Raw genomic sequence first — 19721 nt, forward strand, 5'->3', positions numbered from 1 at the left:
TGGGAAAGCCCCAAGCACCACTGGGTTCCCCAACTGCAGTTCCTAGGCCAGGGAAGCTCCCAGGTCCCCAGCTTGGTGGTCCCATACCAGTGCTGGGGGTCTGGGCACACCATGGTACAGCAGAGAGGAAGGAGCGCTTCCTATCCCCGCATCCAAAGTCGCAGAGGCTTCAGGGCTTAATGGCTTTGATTATCTGATAAGACTCTGGTTTAATGGGTTAGATAACATGTTAATACACTATGAAGGCTGCTCTAAAATGTTTTAACTGTGCCTTTGTCTTTCGGAGCGCAGATAAGATGGCAGGTAACCAATACTGGGATGTATGAGCTCTGGCTGCTCCATGCCATGAGGATGCTCTGTGAGGATACCGAGCTGCCACGAGCCCTATGCTAGGATCCTTCTAAAGCCACCACATGTGTTGGCTCACAGTTCCTGCTGCCACCACAGCACAGTGGGGGACATCAGCGTTGCACCCTCTGAAGGGCTCTGCAAAGCATTGGGGTCCCACAGGCAGGGAGAAAGCTGCGCTGGCTGGAAGGTAAATTGCTTTCAGGGCTAGAAACGTGGGGAGGAGAAAATGATCCCATGGCTGCTGAGATTGAAATCTGATGTGTTTATTAGCTGGGCTGACATCTGGATCCTCTCTGTGCTGGGGTTATTCTAGGTGAGCGTCAGGTGCTGCCTGTGGGATTGGAGGTGTGCACTCACCCAGCTCCATGCTGTCACCTCAGGTCCTCTCTGTCCCCTGCCCTCCTGTCATCCCTCCGGATCACAGTGAGAAAAGAGCTGGGAGAGCCCATAGGTTTATCCCCTAGGGCCCAGATTCCCTATGGGCTCAGGGCTCTCTGGCCCACCACCGTCTTTGCCACTCTGCCCAACTGCTCTTGTGGAAGCTGTCCCCATCCAAACCCAACTGCCACCCCCCACCCGCCCCAGCATTGCCCCCCTGTTGCCCCCCTCCCCCCCATCTCTGTGGTAATCAGCAGCGTTTGGGTCAGGAGACCATGTCTGTGAGATAAGAGCGTTCGCCTGACACTTCCCATGTCAGAGCACTTCATCTTCTGTGTATCAATCCCCAGCAGAGAAAACACGCAGGCACTGATAAAGAGAAAACCGTTCCAGACAGGGGGACAAAAATAGAGCCGGCCCCATCGCGGGGCACACAGCAGCACAGTCTGTCTGCTGGCACCCCAAAAAACTCAGCATAGGGAAGGTGCTGCCTGGATCCCGGTCTGCTATGTGCACATGAACGAAGATGCTGCTGGATGTGCCCCCATGGGTACACGGGGTGACAGGGAGGTGGCCAGCTGTGTCCCTGTGCTTGTCACAGCACCCAGGGAGAGGAGGAAAAAAAACCACTGCGCTCAGCCCCAGAGCAACGCAGTGGGGACGTGGCACACTGCAGTGCCACCCCTTGGGGACGCTTGAGGTGACCGACATGCGCACAGCCCGGATGGTGGCCCCAGGGAGCAAAGTCTGTGTGCCCCACATTGCCACTGCTACTCGGTGTCACCACCCCACGGGGTGACACAGCCCTTATCTAATCTCACCATCGGGTCCCGGTGAGGCGGAACCACACCGATACGGCAGGAATTCCCACCTCCGAGATGATTAACCAAACGGGGCAGGGATGGGGCTGTGTGCTTTGGGGTCACCAAAAGCAGCAAAAAGGATGGAAAGAGGGAAAAGAACCAAACCCAACACACAAAGCTCAGTCCCAACGGGTGCACCTATTCAGGAGCTGCATAGGATCCCAGCATCCACCCCAACGCCCCATCACAAGTAGACACCACTTGGGGACACATCACCATGCCACGGTGTTTGCCATGGGGTTGGCAGCTCCTTCTCCCCCCGGCGCTGTGCTCCAGCTTATCTCCCCATCGAGATTTCAAAGAAATGGCCCGGGCTATGCTGGAGAGCAAAGATTAATCCTGTCATCGCCCCGCTGCTGGCTATCAGCTGATAAATGAAAGAGAAAGGCTGGCTGCCACCTGCACCTGGGGGCTGACGGGGTCCTGGAGAGGAGGGGACAAAGGGTGACCTGGGGTGACACGAGGTGACACGTGCACTTTTCCTCCAGGAATAAAGAGAAGGGGAGGATGGAGGGTGCCCAGCTGGTCCCATCCCAAAAGGCTCCCACGTCCCGTGCCCAGTGTGTATCCGTGGGACTTTAATCAAATTTGAATGCATCAGATCCGCCCTGGGACAGGATCTCTGATTTGAGGACTCGGAGTGTTTGCAGCTGCCTGGATACTATCTGGATAAATACTGCTATCAGGGAGTCATGGGACTGCTTCCCAGCACCATGCATCACTCCTATTAATACTGTGCCTTGTGTCCCAGCCCCCAGGGCCAGGTCTGGGGGTCACCTGGGGGCCTTAATGCCCCAAATGCATCAAAATGAGACATCCTGGAAAGCATGGAAATGAGACATCTTCAACAATGTCTGGGACACAGGGGGAAATGGGTGCCAGCCCAGGGATCCCTGAAGGGGAGGCCAAGTCTGTCTGTCCATGCATTCATCCTGTCCGTCCACCCATTTGTCCTTCTATCTGTCTATCCATCCACCTGTTTATCCACCTATCCATCTATTCATCCATCTATTCATCCACCTCTCCATCCACCTACCCGTCCATCTACTCATCCATCTGCCTATCCACCTATCCGTCCATCCATCCGTCCATCTATCCATCCATCTGCCCATCCATCCCTCCACCTACCCATCCAACCATCCACCCAGTCATCTGCCCATCTCTCCATCCACTTATCTCACTACTCATCCATCTATCTGCCCACCCACCAACCCAACCATCCATCCAGCCATTTGTCCACCTACCCACCCATCTGCCCATCCACCCACCTGTCAGCACCCAGCCTCCCAAAGGAGCATCCCATCCAGGAGACACGATCGGAGCACAGAAGCGGAGCCCCCGAGCCCCCTGCTGCTGTTTTCAGAAGCCGTGAGCGCGTGCGGCGGAAGGAATAAATCCTGACAACTCAACTAGCGCAATGATGTGATGGCACCGCGCCGATAAGATGGAGGGAGCCGATTGGGAAGAGTCTTAAGCTGCAAACACGCAGCATCTCCACTCTTCACCTCCGCTCACAAAGGGAAATCTCTCCAAAGGGGCTAAGGAGATTATCCCGGCTTTGCCGTCCTGGGTGCTCGAGTAATCAGGGCAGCCTTGGGAACAACAAAGGAGTGAGCGGGGCTTAAATTAGAGCAGGCGAGAATGGGGGCTCGGGCAGCACTCACCCCTCTCCCACTGATCCCAGACCACCGTGGGACAGCCCTGACCTCACGGGTGGCTCTGGGCTCCTTTAGGGGGGGGGGGTGTTGAGGTGAGTGCATAACTCCCTGCTGCCTGGGTTGGGGGGAGAGTTCTGCCCTTATCGCTTCCCACCATCGCTCACCACTTATTGATTTTTTCCTCTATTTTTTTTTTTTTGCCACGGTACAACAGCAAATCTTTATCGTGCTGAACCCTGACCCTGGTTAATGGAGGAGCTGTTACCTACCCTGAGCAGCACGGCGGGTGCAGGTGGGGGGCGGGGGAAGGAGGGCACGGGGCTCCGCTCACCAGCTGTGCTGGTACCAGGTGTGCCATGTGGTGCCCACGTACCCCAGGGAGTTGTGGTGCCCTGCCCCAGCAGGATGCGTCCCGATAGCTGGGTTTGCATTCAGGGCGTTGCTGCGTCCCACATATAGATGGGGGCACGCTCCTAAAGGGTCCCCATCCTGCATCCCACAACTGCAGGGGGCGTGGTGCCAAGGGATCCCCATTCTCATAAAGGGAAGAGCAGGAGGAGAGGGATGGATGGCACAAGGCAGCTTGAAGCTTGCCTCTCCCTCAGACCATAATGGCTGCCCTGGTGGGAGATGCTATCACGCCTCATTCCAGCACAGAATGGGTGCCCTTCCTGCCAGGATATGATTGGCCCCACAGCTCTCTGTTGCACTGAGTGTGCTATGGGGTGGCAGAGTTGATTATTAGGAATACAATCAGAACCCCCCCCCCAACAAGAAGAGAAACTTTCAGTGTGCAGCAGATATAGGGACATACGTACATCCATCTGCTCCAGCAGTGTCTCCGCTCCACCCTGAACATCCCCACACACTGAAACCATCCCAATTGCCCCAAGCATCCCATCACCCCACAGTGCGCCCAAGCAGCAAGGTGACAGCCACGTTCCCAACGTCCCCAACGCAGGACAAGTGTCACCAGCCCTGCTGCAGCCCCAGTGCCATCACAGAGCTTTGCCACACCACTAGCAAGTTGGGCACGAGGGGTAAGACCCCCATCTCATGGGGCAGCCACCCCAAACCCCAACTTCTCCTCCTTCCTTCCTAGCAATCTACCACAAACACAACTCTGTGCCGCTCAGCCCGGCTCCGGGCGATAAAAGAGAAATAGCTGGAATAATTTTTCCCACCCACACATACCATTGTGGAGGGGAAGGGGGAGAGCAGGGGCTGTCCGTCAGGACGAGCCGTCCCTCCTCGCCGTGCCCTGCTCACCCCGATAATAAACCTTGAGGTTTGCACACCAGCTCCGGGCGGCGAGAGATTATTCGGGCAGGAGTCAGGGCGCAGATAAACACAACCGAATGAGAGAGGGAAAGGGGAGGGGGGGGGGGGGGGGGGGGGGGATGAGGAGGGAAGGAACAAAAGGAAAGAAAAAAGTTTGTAGTTTTAATTAGATGGAGGAAAAAAATGGCTCTGAGAGTGTTATCTCTACACCGGAGCTGGGAGAGCACGTGGAGATGGGCAAAGATGGATACGGGGTCTGTAATGGGGATGGGGGCAATATGACCCTTGGAAACCGATGGCCCTGTGGGGAGGGACACTGTGCTCCACACAAAAGGTGGCACTGTGGGGATGTGGGCAGGGGATTGCTATTGGTGTGGCATCATGTTCTTCATGCCAACACCTAATTCAGAGCCACTTGCTGTACCCCTCCAGGAGGCAGTTGAGACCAGGAGAGGGTACAACCCTATATGCCCGATTCTCTGCATTGGAGGAGGGGCTGGAGGGCTGCAGTGCTGCCCAGCTCCCAAATGAGTGGGAGAGGTGCAAAGATGGGGCTGGGAGAATGCTGGTCATGGGATGGTTTGGGGGATGGGATGGGAGCAAACCCCCCTCTAGGACCTGGATAGTGCCTGATGGGTACCGACAGCAGAGCTCCCACACCAACACCTCTCCAGAAAGTGCCCCAAAGTGACCAAAGCGCGCCTGACCAGCAGTCCCCCTGCAACACCAACCCAGCCTCACCCATCTGCAGCGCTCCCAAGTGCAGGAGTATGGACTCCAGCTATCAGCTGTTCACGTATCAGAACCCCCTGCCAACAAGGTCATTCCAGAGATTAAAAGAAATACTTCCCCCCCCCCACCCCCTCCCCACCACCAACACCTCCTGCGCGTGAGGCCAAGGAAAGCCAGGATGTTCCCAACATGGGCGCTGCAGCAGAGAGGTGATGAGGTTGACCATGTCATCCCACGGGTGAGACCACTGGAAGAGCATCCCAAGGGATGAGCACCCATAGAGCCCTGCAGACCCCTGAGATCCCACGGGGTGCGAACAAAGGCGCCGGGAGCAGTTCACATCCCTCCTCCCCCCCCCCCCCCCACACACACACTGCATCTTCGCGGCTGCCATTGCTGACATACGGCGGATCCTGCCAGATAAAAAGAAAATTCAGGCTGCTCAGAGTTTCCCTTTTTGCCAGCTCCATCCCTGATAAGTGCAGAGCCTGCAGAGCGCCTGATAGACGGGCTATCGCGGCGGTTGGTGCGAAAGGAACACCCTATCGCTGCAGCATCGCCGGACCGCCATCAACTCCCAGCCACACAGAAATTAATACCACTCCAATTACCAGAATAGAGATGGGCTGGGAGAAGGCGATAATAAAATCTCTTTTACATAAAGAATGCAAATAACCCGCTGCAGAGATGGGGGGAAGGGGAGGCATGGCCGGAGCCGGGCGCTGCACTGCATGGTGCTCATTTTGGGGAGCACGCTGCTTCCTGCTGCAGTGCAACCCCATGGAAGCCCCTAAGGACCAGGCATGTAAAATGCTGTGGTGGGCGAACGGGATGGGGTTTGGGATTGCTGGCAGGGGAAGGGTTGCTTTTAGGAGCGATGCGTCGCGGTCACAGGGACAAAGGGCCAGAGAGGAGATAAGGAGGAGCCGGGGCGGCCTCGCAGCTCCTTCCTGCAGGAAGGGATGGGGTATCAGTGGGGCTGCTGTGTGCTTCCCCTCAGATGGGGAGCGGGGCCCATCCGTGGGGATTGGGGCAGCTGCTGCACACGTGCAGTGCTGGGTAGACCTTCCCAGGGCTCTGCATTGCACGCAGCCGTGGGGACGCAGCGGGTGTCCCCATACATCTCTGGCACTGGGGTCACCCCTTCCCGTCATGTGCAATGGGGAGGAAGCGTGCCGCTCTGTGAGGCTGCCAATGGGACACACACATCCCATCATCCAAAGCACTGGACCCCAAAACACAGCACAGCCACTCAGCGGGGAACGGTCACCCCAGAGCCATCAGGTCCCATTGTGCACACACCCACAGACCTAATCTCCATGGGGGAACCCCGACCTTGTCCCCATCAGTGTGGAGGTTTGAAGATAGGCACGATAGGGCACGGGGCACCCGGTGAGGGTGGCGTGGAGATACCAGTGGGGAGATAGATGGCTCGAGCTGTGTCTTGGGGTTTTGATAAGCATCACAAAACCACTCAAGTGGTTACCAAGATGCCTGCAAAGTGCCCTGTGAGCACATGGGGCAGGACAGAGCTTCTGCACACTGCAGCCCCAATGGCCTTTACAGTCCCAATGGCAAAGCAGGGCACACAGGATGCTGCGCCCATCACCCTTTGCATGGAGCCTGGCAGGAGGCACGATGCTTGCAGCATGCCCCAGCCTCAGTCCCACTTCTGCAATAGGAAAACACAGCGATGGCCGCGCAGGGACCCACCTGGCCCATTCCAAGAGCTCAGCTCCTGTGTGTTCTCTCCAGGATCTGACTTCTCCGTCTCCTTTGGGCTCTCCGGGACCTCTTTGCACTCCACCTCTGCAGCAGAAGAACATAAGATCAACACGGAGCACCTCAACCCACAGCCTACACAAAGAACCCTGCACCTCCCCTGTACCAAACTACATCCACAGGGACCTCAAATCCACATAACACCCATGGGGATCCCAGAGACTCATGATACAATGCATCACATCCATGGGGACCCCATAAACCCATGTCACAGTGCACCACATCCATGGGGACACCAAACCCACACAATGCATCACATCCATGAGAACCCCAAACCCATGACCACACCAAATCCATGGCACAATGCATCATGTCTGTGGGCACCCCACAAACCCACACAATGCATCATATCCATGGGGACCCCACAAACCCATGGCACAGTGCACTACACCCATAAGGACCTCAAACTCATATGATACACGGCATCCACGGGGACCCCAAACCCATGGCACAATGCACCACATCCAAGAGGACCCCAAACACACATAACACACCCAACTACAGGGAATCCAAACCCACACAACACACCACATCCATGGGGACCCCAAACCCATAACATAATGCACCACACCCACGAAGACCCCAGTGCCTCCACCCTACCCCGACCCCCACCACCACCCACAGCCCCACGTCACCCGCTGCGCTCTCCCGTCACGGCTCTATTTGTGGCATATTCATAGCAACTTGATAACAATTATTTTCTCCATTAACTGCTGCTGGAGATGCGGCAGATAAGAGCCTATCTGCATATGACAGTGTGGAAGATTAGTGCCCAAAGTACATGTTTGCCTTCGTCCCGGGCGGATCACCCGCGCGGAGCCCAATCGATAGGCGCCGGAGCGAACACCCCGGGGTGACGTCACCGCCATGGCAGATTATTAATACAGGTGATAAGCGGAATGATTAACATCAAATAAATCAATCACCGGGTATAAAAGTCCTATTATTTTTGGCTATAAATCAAAGTGCCTGGCATATTGATTTTTATCCATCTCGCTGAAAGCTTTAGTGGCCGTTATTGCTGCTCGGCATTATCTCTGCTATCACCTCTTTATCGAGCAGGGCCAGTGCCAGGTGCAGCTCCGCGCCCGGCTCCCAGCTCTGTGCCCCCATCAGATAACACTCCCCATTCCTAAGAAAACTCTGCCTCTGTGGGGCTGACCCCATGGTTTGGGGTTGGGGCGCTCGCTGGACTCCCCGCTCCCTGACCCCATGGTTTTGGGGTTGGGGTGTACACCGGGAGCCTCTCGACCAGCCCCACGCACCATGCCCCGCCGCTGTTATCTCGCTGGGCAGCTGATTAGGGTTTGCCCCCACCTCCGCAGGAAGGAACTGAAGGGCTATCTGGGCCCCGGGGTGGGGCAGCAGGCGGCAGGCAGGCGGCAGCGGGCAGGAAACGGGCGGCAGCGGCACAACTCTGTCCCCATCCCATTGGCTCTGTCCCCATCCCATGCACCAATGTCAACCTTGGGGGTCCCTCTGTGTCCCCGCATCACTCGCTGTGACAGTGCCAACATGTTTGCAGGGAGGCATCCCAACCTGCTTTGGGATCCAGCATAGCCCCATGTGTGGTCTAACCTCAACATGTCCAAATTGTCCCCAGCTGTGGTTCCCTACATGCTCACAGTCCACTGAGAGCATCCTCTTTCCTGGCCATCATCCCAAGACAGAGCCTCCAGGAACGCCAGCGTTTTGCTGAACCCTCCATTGAACCCTTGATGGGATGCTCTGTTTGCTAATGTGGAACAAAAGGTGATGACAAGCAGGGGCTCTCACCTTCACTGCTGGGGGGGCTGCAGGTGTCGCACTCCGCTGAGCCCTCGTGTTCTGAGGTGGCCCCATCCCTCTCCATGGGGCTCTGCTCGCCCACAGCAGCATCCTCACCTTCCTCCATCGCTCCCAGAGAACCTGTGGGGCACAGAGGGTGGTCAGCACAGTCTCCTGCAAAGCAGTGGCATCCACACTCATCGAGGGACCCCACAGAGCATGCCCCGTGGTCCCCACACCCCTCTCCCAATGGGGGTCCCAGAAGAATGGAGATGCCTCTGGCGCGCATCCTCCTGCTGTGCTGGAGGAAACTGGGGAGGTATATCAGGTGGAAACAGGGTGCGAGTAGGGCACACGTTGCACGGTGCAGGAGGGATGCACCGCAGGTACCTCACCACGCCGCCATCCCCATGGCAACGCAGCATCCCTCCCGCACCAAATTAAGGCACACCCCCAGCACATGGCACAGCGGGCAGGGAGCACAGCAGTGGGATGGGGCTGCAGCCCTCCACTGCTCGCCGTGACTCCAGGCATGTATATTTACAGCGGGAGAACAAAGGGCCATAATCTATACAAAGCAGACAACAATGAGCGTGAATAAAGAGGCTGCCGGAGAAGGGAAGGCAATTTATTCTAATTCTGCTAATTTCAGTTCCAGCACAATTAAAAAGACTCTGATAATATTCAGAAACAATCGCCGGCTAACAAATCGTTTCTCTCGCAGTAAATGAAACATTGTTAGGCTAATTTTTTCTTTCACGCCTTCCCAGCTCTCGGGCTCCTGATAAAGTTAACCCGAATCATGCTGCTCTGGCACAGCACTGCCACAGAGGGATGGAGAGAGACCAATGGGGATGGGGCTGTGTGCCCATGGGTGTCCCAATGGGTATTCCAGTGAGCATCCCAATGGGTGTTCCAACAAGCATCCCACTGGGCATCCCTATGGGCGTCCCAATGGGTATCCCAATGAGCATCCCACTGGGTGTTCCAATGAGCATCCCAATGGGTGTCCCAGGAAGTGCCCCAATGGGCGTTCCAATGGAACCACCCTACTCACATCCCACCCTGACAGGCAATGGGGACAAAACCCATTCAAAGAACTCATGTTTTTGAGAATGCTATGGGATGCCTACTGGGAAGGGTTGTACTGGGTGGGGACAGGTGGTACCCACTGCATCTGGACCCACTGCATCTGGACCCACAGCCCCAGGGGTGCAGCCCCGCACACAGCATCCCAGCCCCATGCAAGGGAGCCCCGATGGCTGTGAGGCTTAAAGGAGCCCTCGGCTACGTTAAAAAACAATAATAATAATAAAAAAAGGAGGGAAAAGGAGGAGAAAAAAGGAAAAGAAGAAATAAAAGGAGGGAGAGAGTGTCGGAGCAGAGCGTCATTTCTGCGGGATTGCTGGGAGCCCTGCGCAGTTATCGCCGCACACAGCCTCCCTCCGCTTGCCTGATCTGTCTATTCTTCATTAAGCAAATACGCTGAAATGGAAATGAAAACATAATAGCTATTTGATTTTCGGCGAGATATTTTGCATATTGGTTCGGTGCTGATAGCGGAATTTCATCAACTCCCTTTTTTCATGCTTTAAAACTGAATTACTGAGGCTGGCTTTACAGCGAAGGGAAGAGCCCAAAAGCGCTCTGCTCCCAGATCCTCCGCTCGGCGATTAACTCTTCTTCCTCCTCCTTCCTTCTCTCTCTTTATTCTTCCTTGATAACAAGGAGTTTTCTTTTCCGAATCACAGCGACTGTAAGAACTTGTGTTGAGGTGTGCGACGTGCCCATGTGCCAACACTGGGGTGGGCAGCACGAGGACCCCCCTCATCCACCACCAAACCCCACACCTTTGCACCCCCAAAACGAGGAGCTTTGGCCATCCCTTGGCTGGGTTAGCTCCGACTTTGGGAAAAATCAAATGGGAAAAAAAAAAAGAAGAGGGGACTATTCCGTGCTGCCAAGAAAGAGACCCTGGGCGCACTGAGAGCAGGCATGCAGACAAGAGCAAAGCGATAAGGGGCTGCGATAACAGATAGAAAATAGCAACAGATCCAGACTTTCCCACCGGCTCTGAGTGGGGAGGAGGAGGAGGAGCCCATGGAAGCGGTCCTGCAAGCTGCAGCATTGCACGTGCAAGCTGGGGTGACCTGCAAGCTGCTGGCTATTATCAGCATGCATCAAAGTACAGGAGATGGCTTAAATAAAAGGGATTTGCACCGCACAGTGCTGTGAGCCACGGACCGAAGGGTGACCCCACATTTCACCCCAAATCACCCAAAAGAGATAATGGGGAAGGAGAGCCACGCTGGTGCCCTGAGACTCCAGTGTCTCCATTCCTATGGGGTTGGGATCATCATCACAGAACCATGGGCACAGCTGTAGGGTCAGCCAGTGGCAAGCAGCCATATAACAACCTCATTCTTCACATCCACCACATCCCCCACACTCCAGCTGACAGCTACACTGACATTCCGAATTAAGAAGAGAATTCAGCTCCAAATGCAGAGAAAAACCAATCCCAATCCCCAGCAGCCAGGCGAGCATCCCCACCACGTTCTGCCTCCCGGTGTAGGGAGAACCACCAGGATGGGATGATGGGTTGCTCATCAGTTGCATTGCAATGAAGATGCAAGGCCACAAGCCTGAGCGCCTTGAGACAGCGCAGCAGCCTCTAAATACCAAATTACCTCTAAACCCCAAATCTCTCTCCTTCCCTCAAACCAGCCCAAAGCTGCAGAGAAGAGCCACAGCTAGCCAGCAGTATTCCCTGAACAACTGGCTCCCTCCCCAGTCTGTATTGGTTCCCATCTGCACCATCGCCAACTGGATGTCCCCAAACACCACACACTGTGCTAGACCCCTCCAGCCCCCACCCCATAAAGCCATCCCCATTGCTGCGCAGCAATTCGGCCACATCCACCACTGCATGGGGATTCCCCAGGGTCTTGTACTGAGGTTGTGCTGCAGCCGCCCTGCAGCACGTGATGCCTGGGGAGCAACCTGGGCTGCAGGGTGATCCAAAACCGCCGCTATCTGATGGGCCAGCAGCCCACACTTCTCACCCAATTTTTTTTTCCCGGCACTTATTAAGGTTTCTTTTCCAGCAGCCCTAATGCTCTGCATGGCCTCGGGTGCCCTGAGCAGCACAGAAGGTGCCAGGAGCTGCGGCCAACAGAGGCTTTGGTGGCTAGGAAATGACACGACTCCCCAAAGGGCGTTCTATCCACGGGGTTATTCTGTCCTCCCTGTGGCTGACCTTTCCCATCTTAACCTGACCAAAACTGCAACATACTCCTCAGCGATGCGGTCTCGCTCATTTTGGGGGCAAACGAGCTTTTTTCTGCACAAAACTGTCCCTATCAGCCCAAGTGCAGGTTTGGAACGGCATCCCCACACCCCCCGCTTGGAAGATATCAGCATTTTTAATATCAACCCCATGCACGGAGCTGATAATGTTGGGGCCAGCCCCAGCCGTACCTATCTCGAATCGGGAGCCCTTTTCTATCGCGCCCAGATAAACTCGCCCTGCGGCTCCCTTGTGTTAAAAGGGTGAGGAAGAAAAGAAATAATAAATATATATATCTGGGGAGGCGCGGCGGGGAGGATGCTTATGTCTGCACCATAGGAACGAGGGTGTCTCGCTGCCAGGGTGGGGGGGGGATGCTCTGTTGGGTCCCTCAGTGCATGGTGACCCCAACTCAATAGCCGCAGGGGACACCTGCATCCCTAAGGGAATGCTCTGAGACCAAAGCAGCAGCTCTACAAACACCACCAGCAAGAGGCTAAGGGACAATGTTGAGATGCGGGTGGCACCTTTCCTAAGGCATAGGTGCACCCTCCCTGTGCGTGCCATTGGGATGGCAACCTAAGGCCACAACATGCCTCCTGTATCCTTGAGCATCCCCCAAAGCAAGCAGGGCCTGGATGGGGAGAGGTCCCACAGTCCTCCCATCTCAACCACCCCTCTGAGTTCCATAGGTTCCTTTGGAGTGATGGAGGAAGACGATGTTAGAGCAGAGCCCATCCGGCACTCCGCTTCGACACCCACAGCGATGCTCACCCCAAAACGTGCACGTGGAGAGTGAGAAAAAGGAAAAAAAAAAAAGAAAAGAAAAAGCCGAGCCGAAAGGCAGAGCCTGAGAAAAACCAGCCCTGCTGATAGGGGAGAGATTGGTTTCAGCCGGAGCTGCTCCCCCTGCCAAGTCCACATCCTATCTGCGCGGGGTGCAGTTACTTAACATTCATCACCGGCTGAACTCTGTAACTTTATCAGCGCCCGAGCATGGCGCCATCGCCGAGCCCAGCCATTCCCGGCGCTCAGATAGGGCCGATAAACCGCTGATAGATTACAGGAGATTGTTTCACTTCAGGGGACGCGATTACTAATACTAATAGCGAGAGAGCCCGCATCGTATCAAACAGCCGCCGCGGGGCGGGGGGAGCGGCCGCGGGGGGCACGGGGAAATAATGAGAAAGAAAATACAGGAACAATGACAATGAAGTGACTTTACGTTTCAGATGGGGCCGATAAAGCCCTGATAGATTTTAAGAGAGGAAAGCTTCTAATAGAGCCGTCCCCATCCCCGGCGCATCAGATGGATTGGAGCAGATTGCTACACAAAAATGGGGATGCGATCTGCTGCCGGAGGATGGGGTGGGAAAGGAGATGCTGCTGTAATGCCTCTGCGTGGGGGAGAAACTGAGGCAGCACCATGCAGGGCGCGAGGACATGAGGGGATGCACAACTGCCATCAGGTGGCACAACTGTGTGGTCCAGGAAATGGCCTCCAAAGGATCAGGGAGCAAGTGGGCCTTGGCTGCTGGCTGCTAAAGGGACTTATTTGGGTCAAGTATCTCCATTTCCATATTTTTTCCTCCAGCTTGGAATAATGATGTCCTGCTCCTGAGCAGGACCCTGGCACTAGGAGGCTCTGGAGGATGGGAGGGGATGGGATAGACAGGAACGGGGATGAGGATGGGGTGTGATAGGGATGGGAATGGTGTGTGATGGGAGCAGGGAGCAATGAGGATGCTCACCCACTGTACAGCACCACAGACACCATAAGCAGCAGGTGACGGAGAAGCCGGAATTCACACTCTGTTAATCCAGTGACAAATCGCCCCTATCCACATAGGATCATCCACCACCTCTTACTGCTGCAGGTCCCCAACCTGGGGAACCCCAAATCCCTCCATCCAAACAACCGCCAGCAAAGAGATGGGACCAAATTGTGACCCTAAGCCTGAAACTTCAGCCACCAACAGCATCACAAGAGGACGAGGGCACAGCAGGAAGCCTACCAGCCACCAATGTTGCTTGCTGGGGATGCTCCCACTCCCACAGCACGCCACCAGACCCAACCCCACCGCCAATAACATGGGGACAAATAGGAATGGGGAGCACAGCACATCCCTGTCAGGCACAGTGTGCAATGGAGCCATTGGTTGGGCTCTTGCATCCCTCGCTACCCCTGTGGGTGTGCAGCCCCCAGTGCCCTTTGCAGCCCCTCTCTGCCCCCAGCAGCCCCCAGTGCCGGGTTGGTGTCTGCACACCACGTGTGCTTGGGTTGCTTTTCTTTTTCTCTCTCTCTTTTTTTTTTTTCCTGTTCTTGGCATTTTGGTGGAGCGAGATAAGGGTAAAAAACAACAGAGCTGCTCGGAGAGTGAAAAAGGGAGATAGATAACGCAGATACCGACTCCTACACAAAACAGTCCCGGCTTTATCGCTGCTTTTTATCGCAGTTCCTCTAAAAAAAAATAAAAATAAAGAGAACAGCCCAACTGGAATGGGGCAGCACATTAAAAAATGAACTTTATACTGTTTGCTCTTTAGTTTTATATTTGGATGGAACAAACTGAGATTCCCGTAGCCGATACCTTTCCCGGTGCTAGGAACCAAAAAGCCGGCGAGTCCCGTTGGCCCCGGCAAGGATGGCTGAGGAACATCAGCAATATTTAAGAAAAGACGTAATAAAAGTGATTTTTTAGGGCACCAGGAAGGAAGGTTTGAGCATCCTTAAGGCTGGATGGGATAACAGTGAGGATGGGCCCACGGAATGGGGCTGGACCCAAAGCCGAACCACGCAGCAGCATCGCAAGGCTGAACCTGACACACAGAGCACAACAAGCAGATGAAGAAAGGAGATGGGAAGAAGTCCTGGAAGCAGAGCTGGGGCGTGTGAGGAGGTCCAGAAGGAAAAGCATCACGAGGCACAGCAAGCTGGCTGCAGTCCATTGGGAACAACCACACACCACGTGGCATCACGGCAGAGGGTGAAGCTGAGCATCCCCATGGCATGCAGCAAAGCACGGTGCCAGCAGGTCCCAGGTGGCCAAGTGCCATCATCCTTAGGGACATAACGCTCATGGCCTGAGATGCAGCACAGGCAGCATGATTGCATGAAGCCATGGCATGCACGGAGCGAGGATGTGATCCAGCTCACAGCATGGGAAGCACACAGCCCTGTATGCTCAGACCCCAAAAGCTGCTGCCTGCTGTGCCCCACCTCACCCTGAGAAGGAGGGAAAGGGAATGAAAAGAGGAAAAAAAAAGAAAATCATAAAAATGGACCAGAGGTTTTTTTCCCTCCCCTACCTTCTTTTTGAAAAACATAATTTATCTGTGTATTATCAAGAAATCCAGACACTTTAATCAGTGAGCTATGAAGTCAGTATTTCCATTCTTATCTAGCGGAGGAGTGGAAATGGAGAGCAGATAGGCAGCTCCGAGCCGGGCCGTGGTGGGGAATGTTAATGGGAGGAGCAGCAGAGCCATTGGCTACCGAGCTGCCGCTATCGCTGCCATTATCGCAGCCTTATCGCCGCAACCATCGCAGCGCAGTAATGGGGCCAGTTCAACTTTCCGCATTATCATAGAGCTGGAAGTAGTGCGAGAGGCCTCGGCTGGGAGATGGAGCACCGTGAGCCACCCCAAGTGCCAGGAATGGGGATGTGCCCAGCATGGGTGGCACCGCCACGATGGCACTGCGCTCAGCGACCCCGCTGTGCCAAAGGATGGCCACCATGCGACCCTATTGCATCAGATGGGCAGAGAGAAAGAGAGAGAGAGAGGCCCGCTTCCTATTGAATGGGAGATGTCAAGAAAATATGTTGATGTGAGAAACGGGAGATAAAGAATTATTTTGGAGAGGGGAAAAAAAAAAAAAGAAAGAGGAAAAAAGAAAAAGCCGTGGAAGGCTCTTATCGGGAGTGACTCATAGGCACACACTCCTTAACCCCGCTGCAGCCCAAGGTCAGCAGTTACATTCCTTTCAGCATTTCATCCCTTCTGAAAAAACACGCTGCTACAGGAACAATGCGCAGCCTTCACTGCGGCGGCCGTCGGAAGAGGGAACTTCATTAGCCCCGAAACACTTGAACTTTTCTGATAAAATATGGAGCAGGACAGCAGCTTCGCTGAGCCTGGGAGGCCAAAACTCCTGAGTCAGGCGGCTGCAGCGGTCACGGGACACAACCAGCAAGCTCTGAGTTAGAGGAGACCTCCCCTTCCTCCAGGAGCTGAGGATGAGGCCTCTTCCCTTGCCCACAAAAGGTCTACTTGACCCCAAAGTGCAGGGTGCAGCGGCTCTGCCCCAGGCTTGGCCAACACTTCTGCTCCCTGTCCCAGTGCCATCCTTGCAATGGATGTGGTGCCATCCACCCCAATGCTGTGCATTACACCGCCGCTCATGGATGTCCCCATCACCCATCTCCCACTGGTAGGCATCCAAGATGGGGACACGCAGAGGGATGCAGGGCAAGGTGTTGCTGGGTCCACAGTTGCCTTTGGGATACTGCCATCCAGTGCCCCTGTTCTGCCCTATCCACTGCTCCATCTGCCACAACACCCCTGGGGACATCACAGCTCATTCCCAGCCAGCATCACCACCCTGCAACTCAGCAAAAGCCTCGCAATCCACTCAGGGAAAACAGAGACCGCACCAGACTGCACACAGAGCACAAATCCCACAGACAGCCCTGTGACTCCAGGTGCTGGGGACAGGGTTGACCCAAAGCGTGGTGCTCATCTCCATCAGAGCCCTGGCAGTGACCCCTGGCTCACCACAGTTCTCATCCTGCAGGTAGTGGGGAGGATGGCATGGGGCTTATGGGGACAGCAGCTTGGGGACAGACCCTTGAATAGGTCTGAAGTTGGGGTAGCAGCCCACACAAGTCCAACAACTGGCACAGCCCAGAGCGTAGCATCCAAGTGTTGATCATGCCACAGGGAGACCCAGAAGTGAGCTGTCCTGGTGCCACCAGCCACAGCAACAACCCTTCTCCCAACCCCACGGGGTACGAGGTTGCCTTTCTCTAACTTCACAGCATCACTTACAGTTGGCTCAAAGCCCTCACCCTGCAGCAAGCAGAGTTGGTGGCCACGTAGGACCAGACCCAGGAAGCTGGGATGTCCCATAGCGCTGATGGCAACATGCCCACCATCACAGCACCAGCAGCCCAGCCTGGGCCACCCCATTCTATATATATATGCTCCCATGGACCACGCTGGGTCCTCATCTCTGTGTGCATCCCAAGGGGATGGCAACAGCTGGCTGCGGGGGCAGCGGTGCCACGGGGCCCTGCCAGCACTGAGTCACGGCTGGCAGGAGCTCGGAGGGGCTTGCACAAGAGGGGAGGGGTTGGCACGTAGGGTGGCAGCACCCATGGGAACAGCAGCAGAACCCAGTGGGACGTGGGGGCTGTCCCCATGGGCAAGACATGTGAGGGGCTGCACCCCCCCCCCCCCAACTCCAGTCTCACAGATAGGACCGGTTTAGGGAGGTGCTGCTTATCCTCAGGGTCTCCCCTGCAGATGAGGTGGGGAATCCTCCCCAACCCCGGAGGGGGGGGAAGCGGGCTGTCTGCCACCCACTCCTCTCAAACAGCACGGATGGGGAAACTGAGGCACAGAGGGCGGTGAGGATGGAAAAGTGCAGCAGCAGAACAACAGGAGGGTGGGGGGGGGGGAGGAGGAGGGCAGGGAGGGAGGAAAATAGAAAGAACAGAGCGGAGGGAGTTAGTCACCTGCATGCTACCGAGAGAGGAGTGACGCAGAGCCAACAGCGGGAGGAGCACCAGGAGGATCAGACACCGCGGGGTGACCGCTGGCACCAAAAATAGATCCCAGCACCGGGGTTCCTGCAGTGCCCACAGCCCCATTGCACTGCAACAGAGGAAAATCACCCTCCCCCCCCCCCCCCCAACGGGGCTCGCTATCTAACACCATCATATGGCAATTAAAAAGTATCCACAGACAAAAATATGACAGCCCTCCCCCCCCCACACACACACACCCCCACGTGCGTTTGCTGTGCTGAGCAGAATCAGAGATAGCGATCGGAAAAGAAAGTCAGTGCTCGTCAAAGTAATGCAACATCTGTAGGTGATAAGCTCGGCTTCCACTTGAGGCTGCTTTGCACACAGGGTAGTGGTGGTGGGGGGGGGGGGGAAGAACGCACTGAGAAATAACAGCACATGCATGCAGCTGCCCCCCATCAGGTAATTAAAGCACCTGCATTAATCACAATTGCAAGGGAAGGGAGCGTGGGAGCCCTTCTGCCCCTCGTTGCTGTGTTTGTTGCTGCAGCGAACGCTGCTCCAGCCTGGTTGGGAGAGATAAGCAGCCCCTATCTGTGTTGGTGATCTCTATCAGGATGGAGATCGGCTGTGCTTATCAGAGCACAGATCTGCTCCGGCTGAGAGCAGAATAGAAAGGGAAAAGGAAAAAAAAAGAGAGAAAAAACCCACAGCCTCCTGCAACGACAACAAAAGTGCTCATTTAGAAAGGGAAAAAAAGAAGAAATTAATATGTTTATAGACTAAAAACAGCCCTCGGTGGGGAGGGGGGGGTGCACGGGTCAATGTTATCACCCCCCCCCATCGCAGGGCTGCGTGCCGCCAGCTGCTCGCTCATCAGCCGCGCTCCTGCGTTTGAAGTTAATAAATATCACGGGGCTATCAGCAGTGGGGATCAGCTCCTGGGCTCTATCAGCCCCTCACATCTATCTGCCAGCAGAACAAAAGGCTGAAAAAAATATATATATAATAATAATAAAAGAAAATAAAGCGGCGGCAGCTGCAGGGAGCTCAGTGTGTGAAATGTGATGGAGGGAGGAAGGGGGTGGGGGGGTGAGCCACCCCATTGGGTAAGAACGTGGTGTAGGGACAGGCATGGGGATGGGGACATGGGATAGGGAATAGCACATGGCATGGGGATGGGGACAAGGGATGGCACATGGCATGGGGACATAGGAGAGGGGATGGGGACATGGGATAGAGAATGGCACATGGCACGGGGATGGGAACATGGGATGGGAAATGGCACACGGCACGGGGATGGGGACATGAGATAGAAATGGCACATGGCATGGGGATGGGGACATGGGATGAGGAACAGTAACACAGCATTGGGATGAGAACATGGGATAGAGAATAGCACATGGGAAGGGGACATAGCATGAGGATGGGGACAGGCACGTGACACTGGGACACGGACACAGCATGGGATTGGGGACATGGAATAGGGAATGGCACATGGCATAGGGACAAGGGATAGGGAATGGTGCATGGCATGCAGATGGGAACATGGCATGGGAACGCGGGATAGGGAATGGCACAGGGCACAGAGACCCTGCAGAACACAACAGCTGGATGTGATGCGCCCATCAGCACATTCCCATCGCGTGGCATTGAGGGGGGCACCCCGAACCCCTCCCTGGGGGGAGAGGAAACCTTCAGCACACACAGAGCAGAGGGGAAGGTTGAAGCGGGCGGTTAAATATAGTCCAGTGTCTGATCTTTGTCTTATCACTGCCGGCGATCGGCCGCGATCTCCCCTTATCTGAGCTGCACATCGGGTTTTTCAAATATACATAATGCAAAGAGAAAAAAAAGAAAAGAAAAGAAA

General features: G+C 55.3%; 1 protein-coding gene across 1 annotated transcript in view; it reads right to left on the reverse strand.

The window, feature by feature from the left end:
* The window catches only part of ZFPM1 (zinc finger protein, FOG family member 1), a 28507-nt gene that overhangs the window by 6875 nt on the left and 1911 nt on the right, over positions 1 to 19721 (reverse strand). The window contains 2 exon segments of the mRNA XM_072346842.1: positions 6977 to 7072; positions 8822 to 8953. Of these exon segments, the coding sequence (XP_072202943.1) occupies positions 6977 to 7072; positions 8822 to 8953 (228 nt within the window).

The sequence above is a fragment of the Excalfactoria chinensis genome, chromosome 11, assembly GCF_039878825.1.
Source record: "Excalfactoria chinensis isolate bCotChi1 chromosome 11, bCotChi1.hap2, whole genome shotgun sequence".
NCBI lineage: Eukaryota > Metazoa > Chordata > Aves > Galliformes > Phasianidae > Excalfactoria > Excalfactoria chinensis.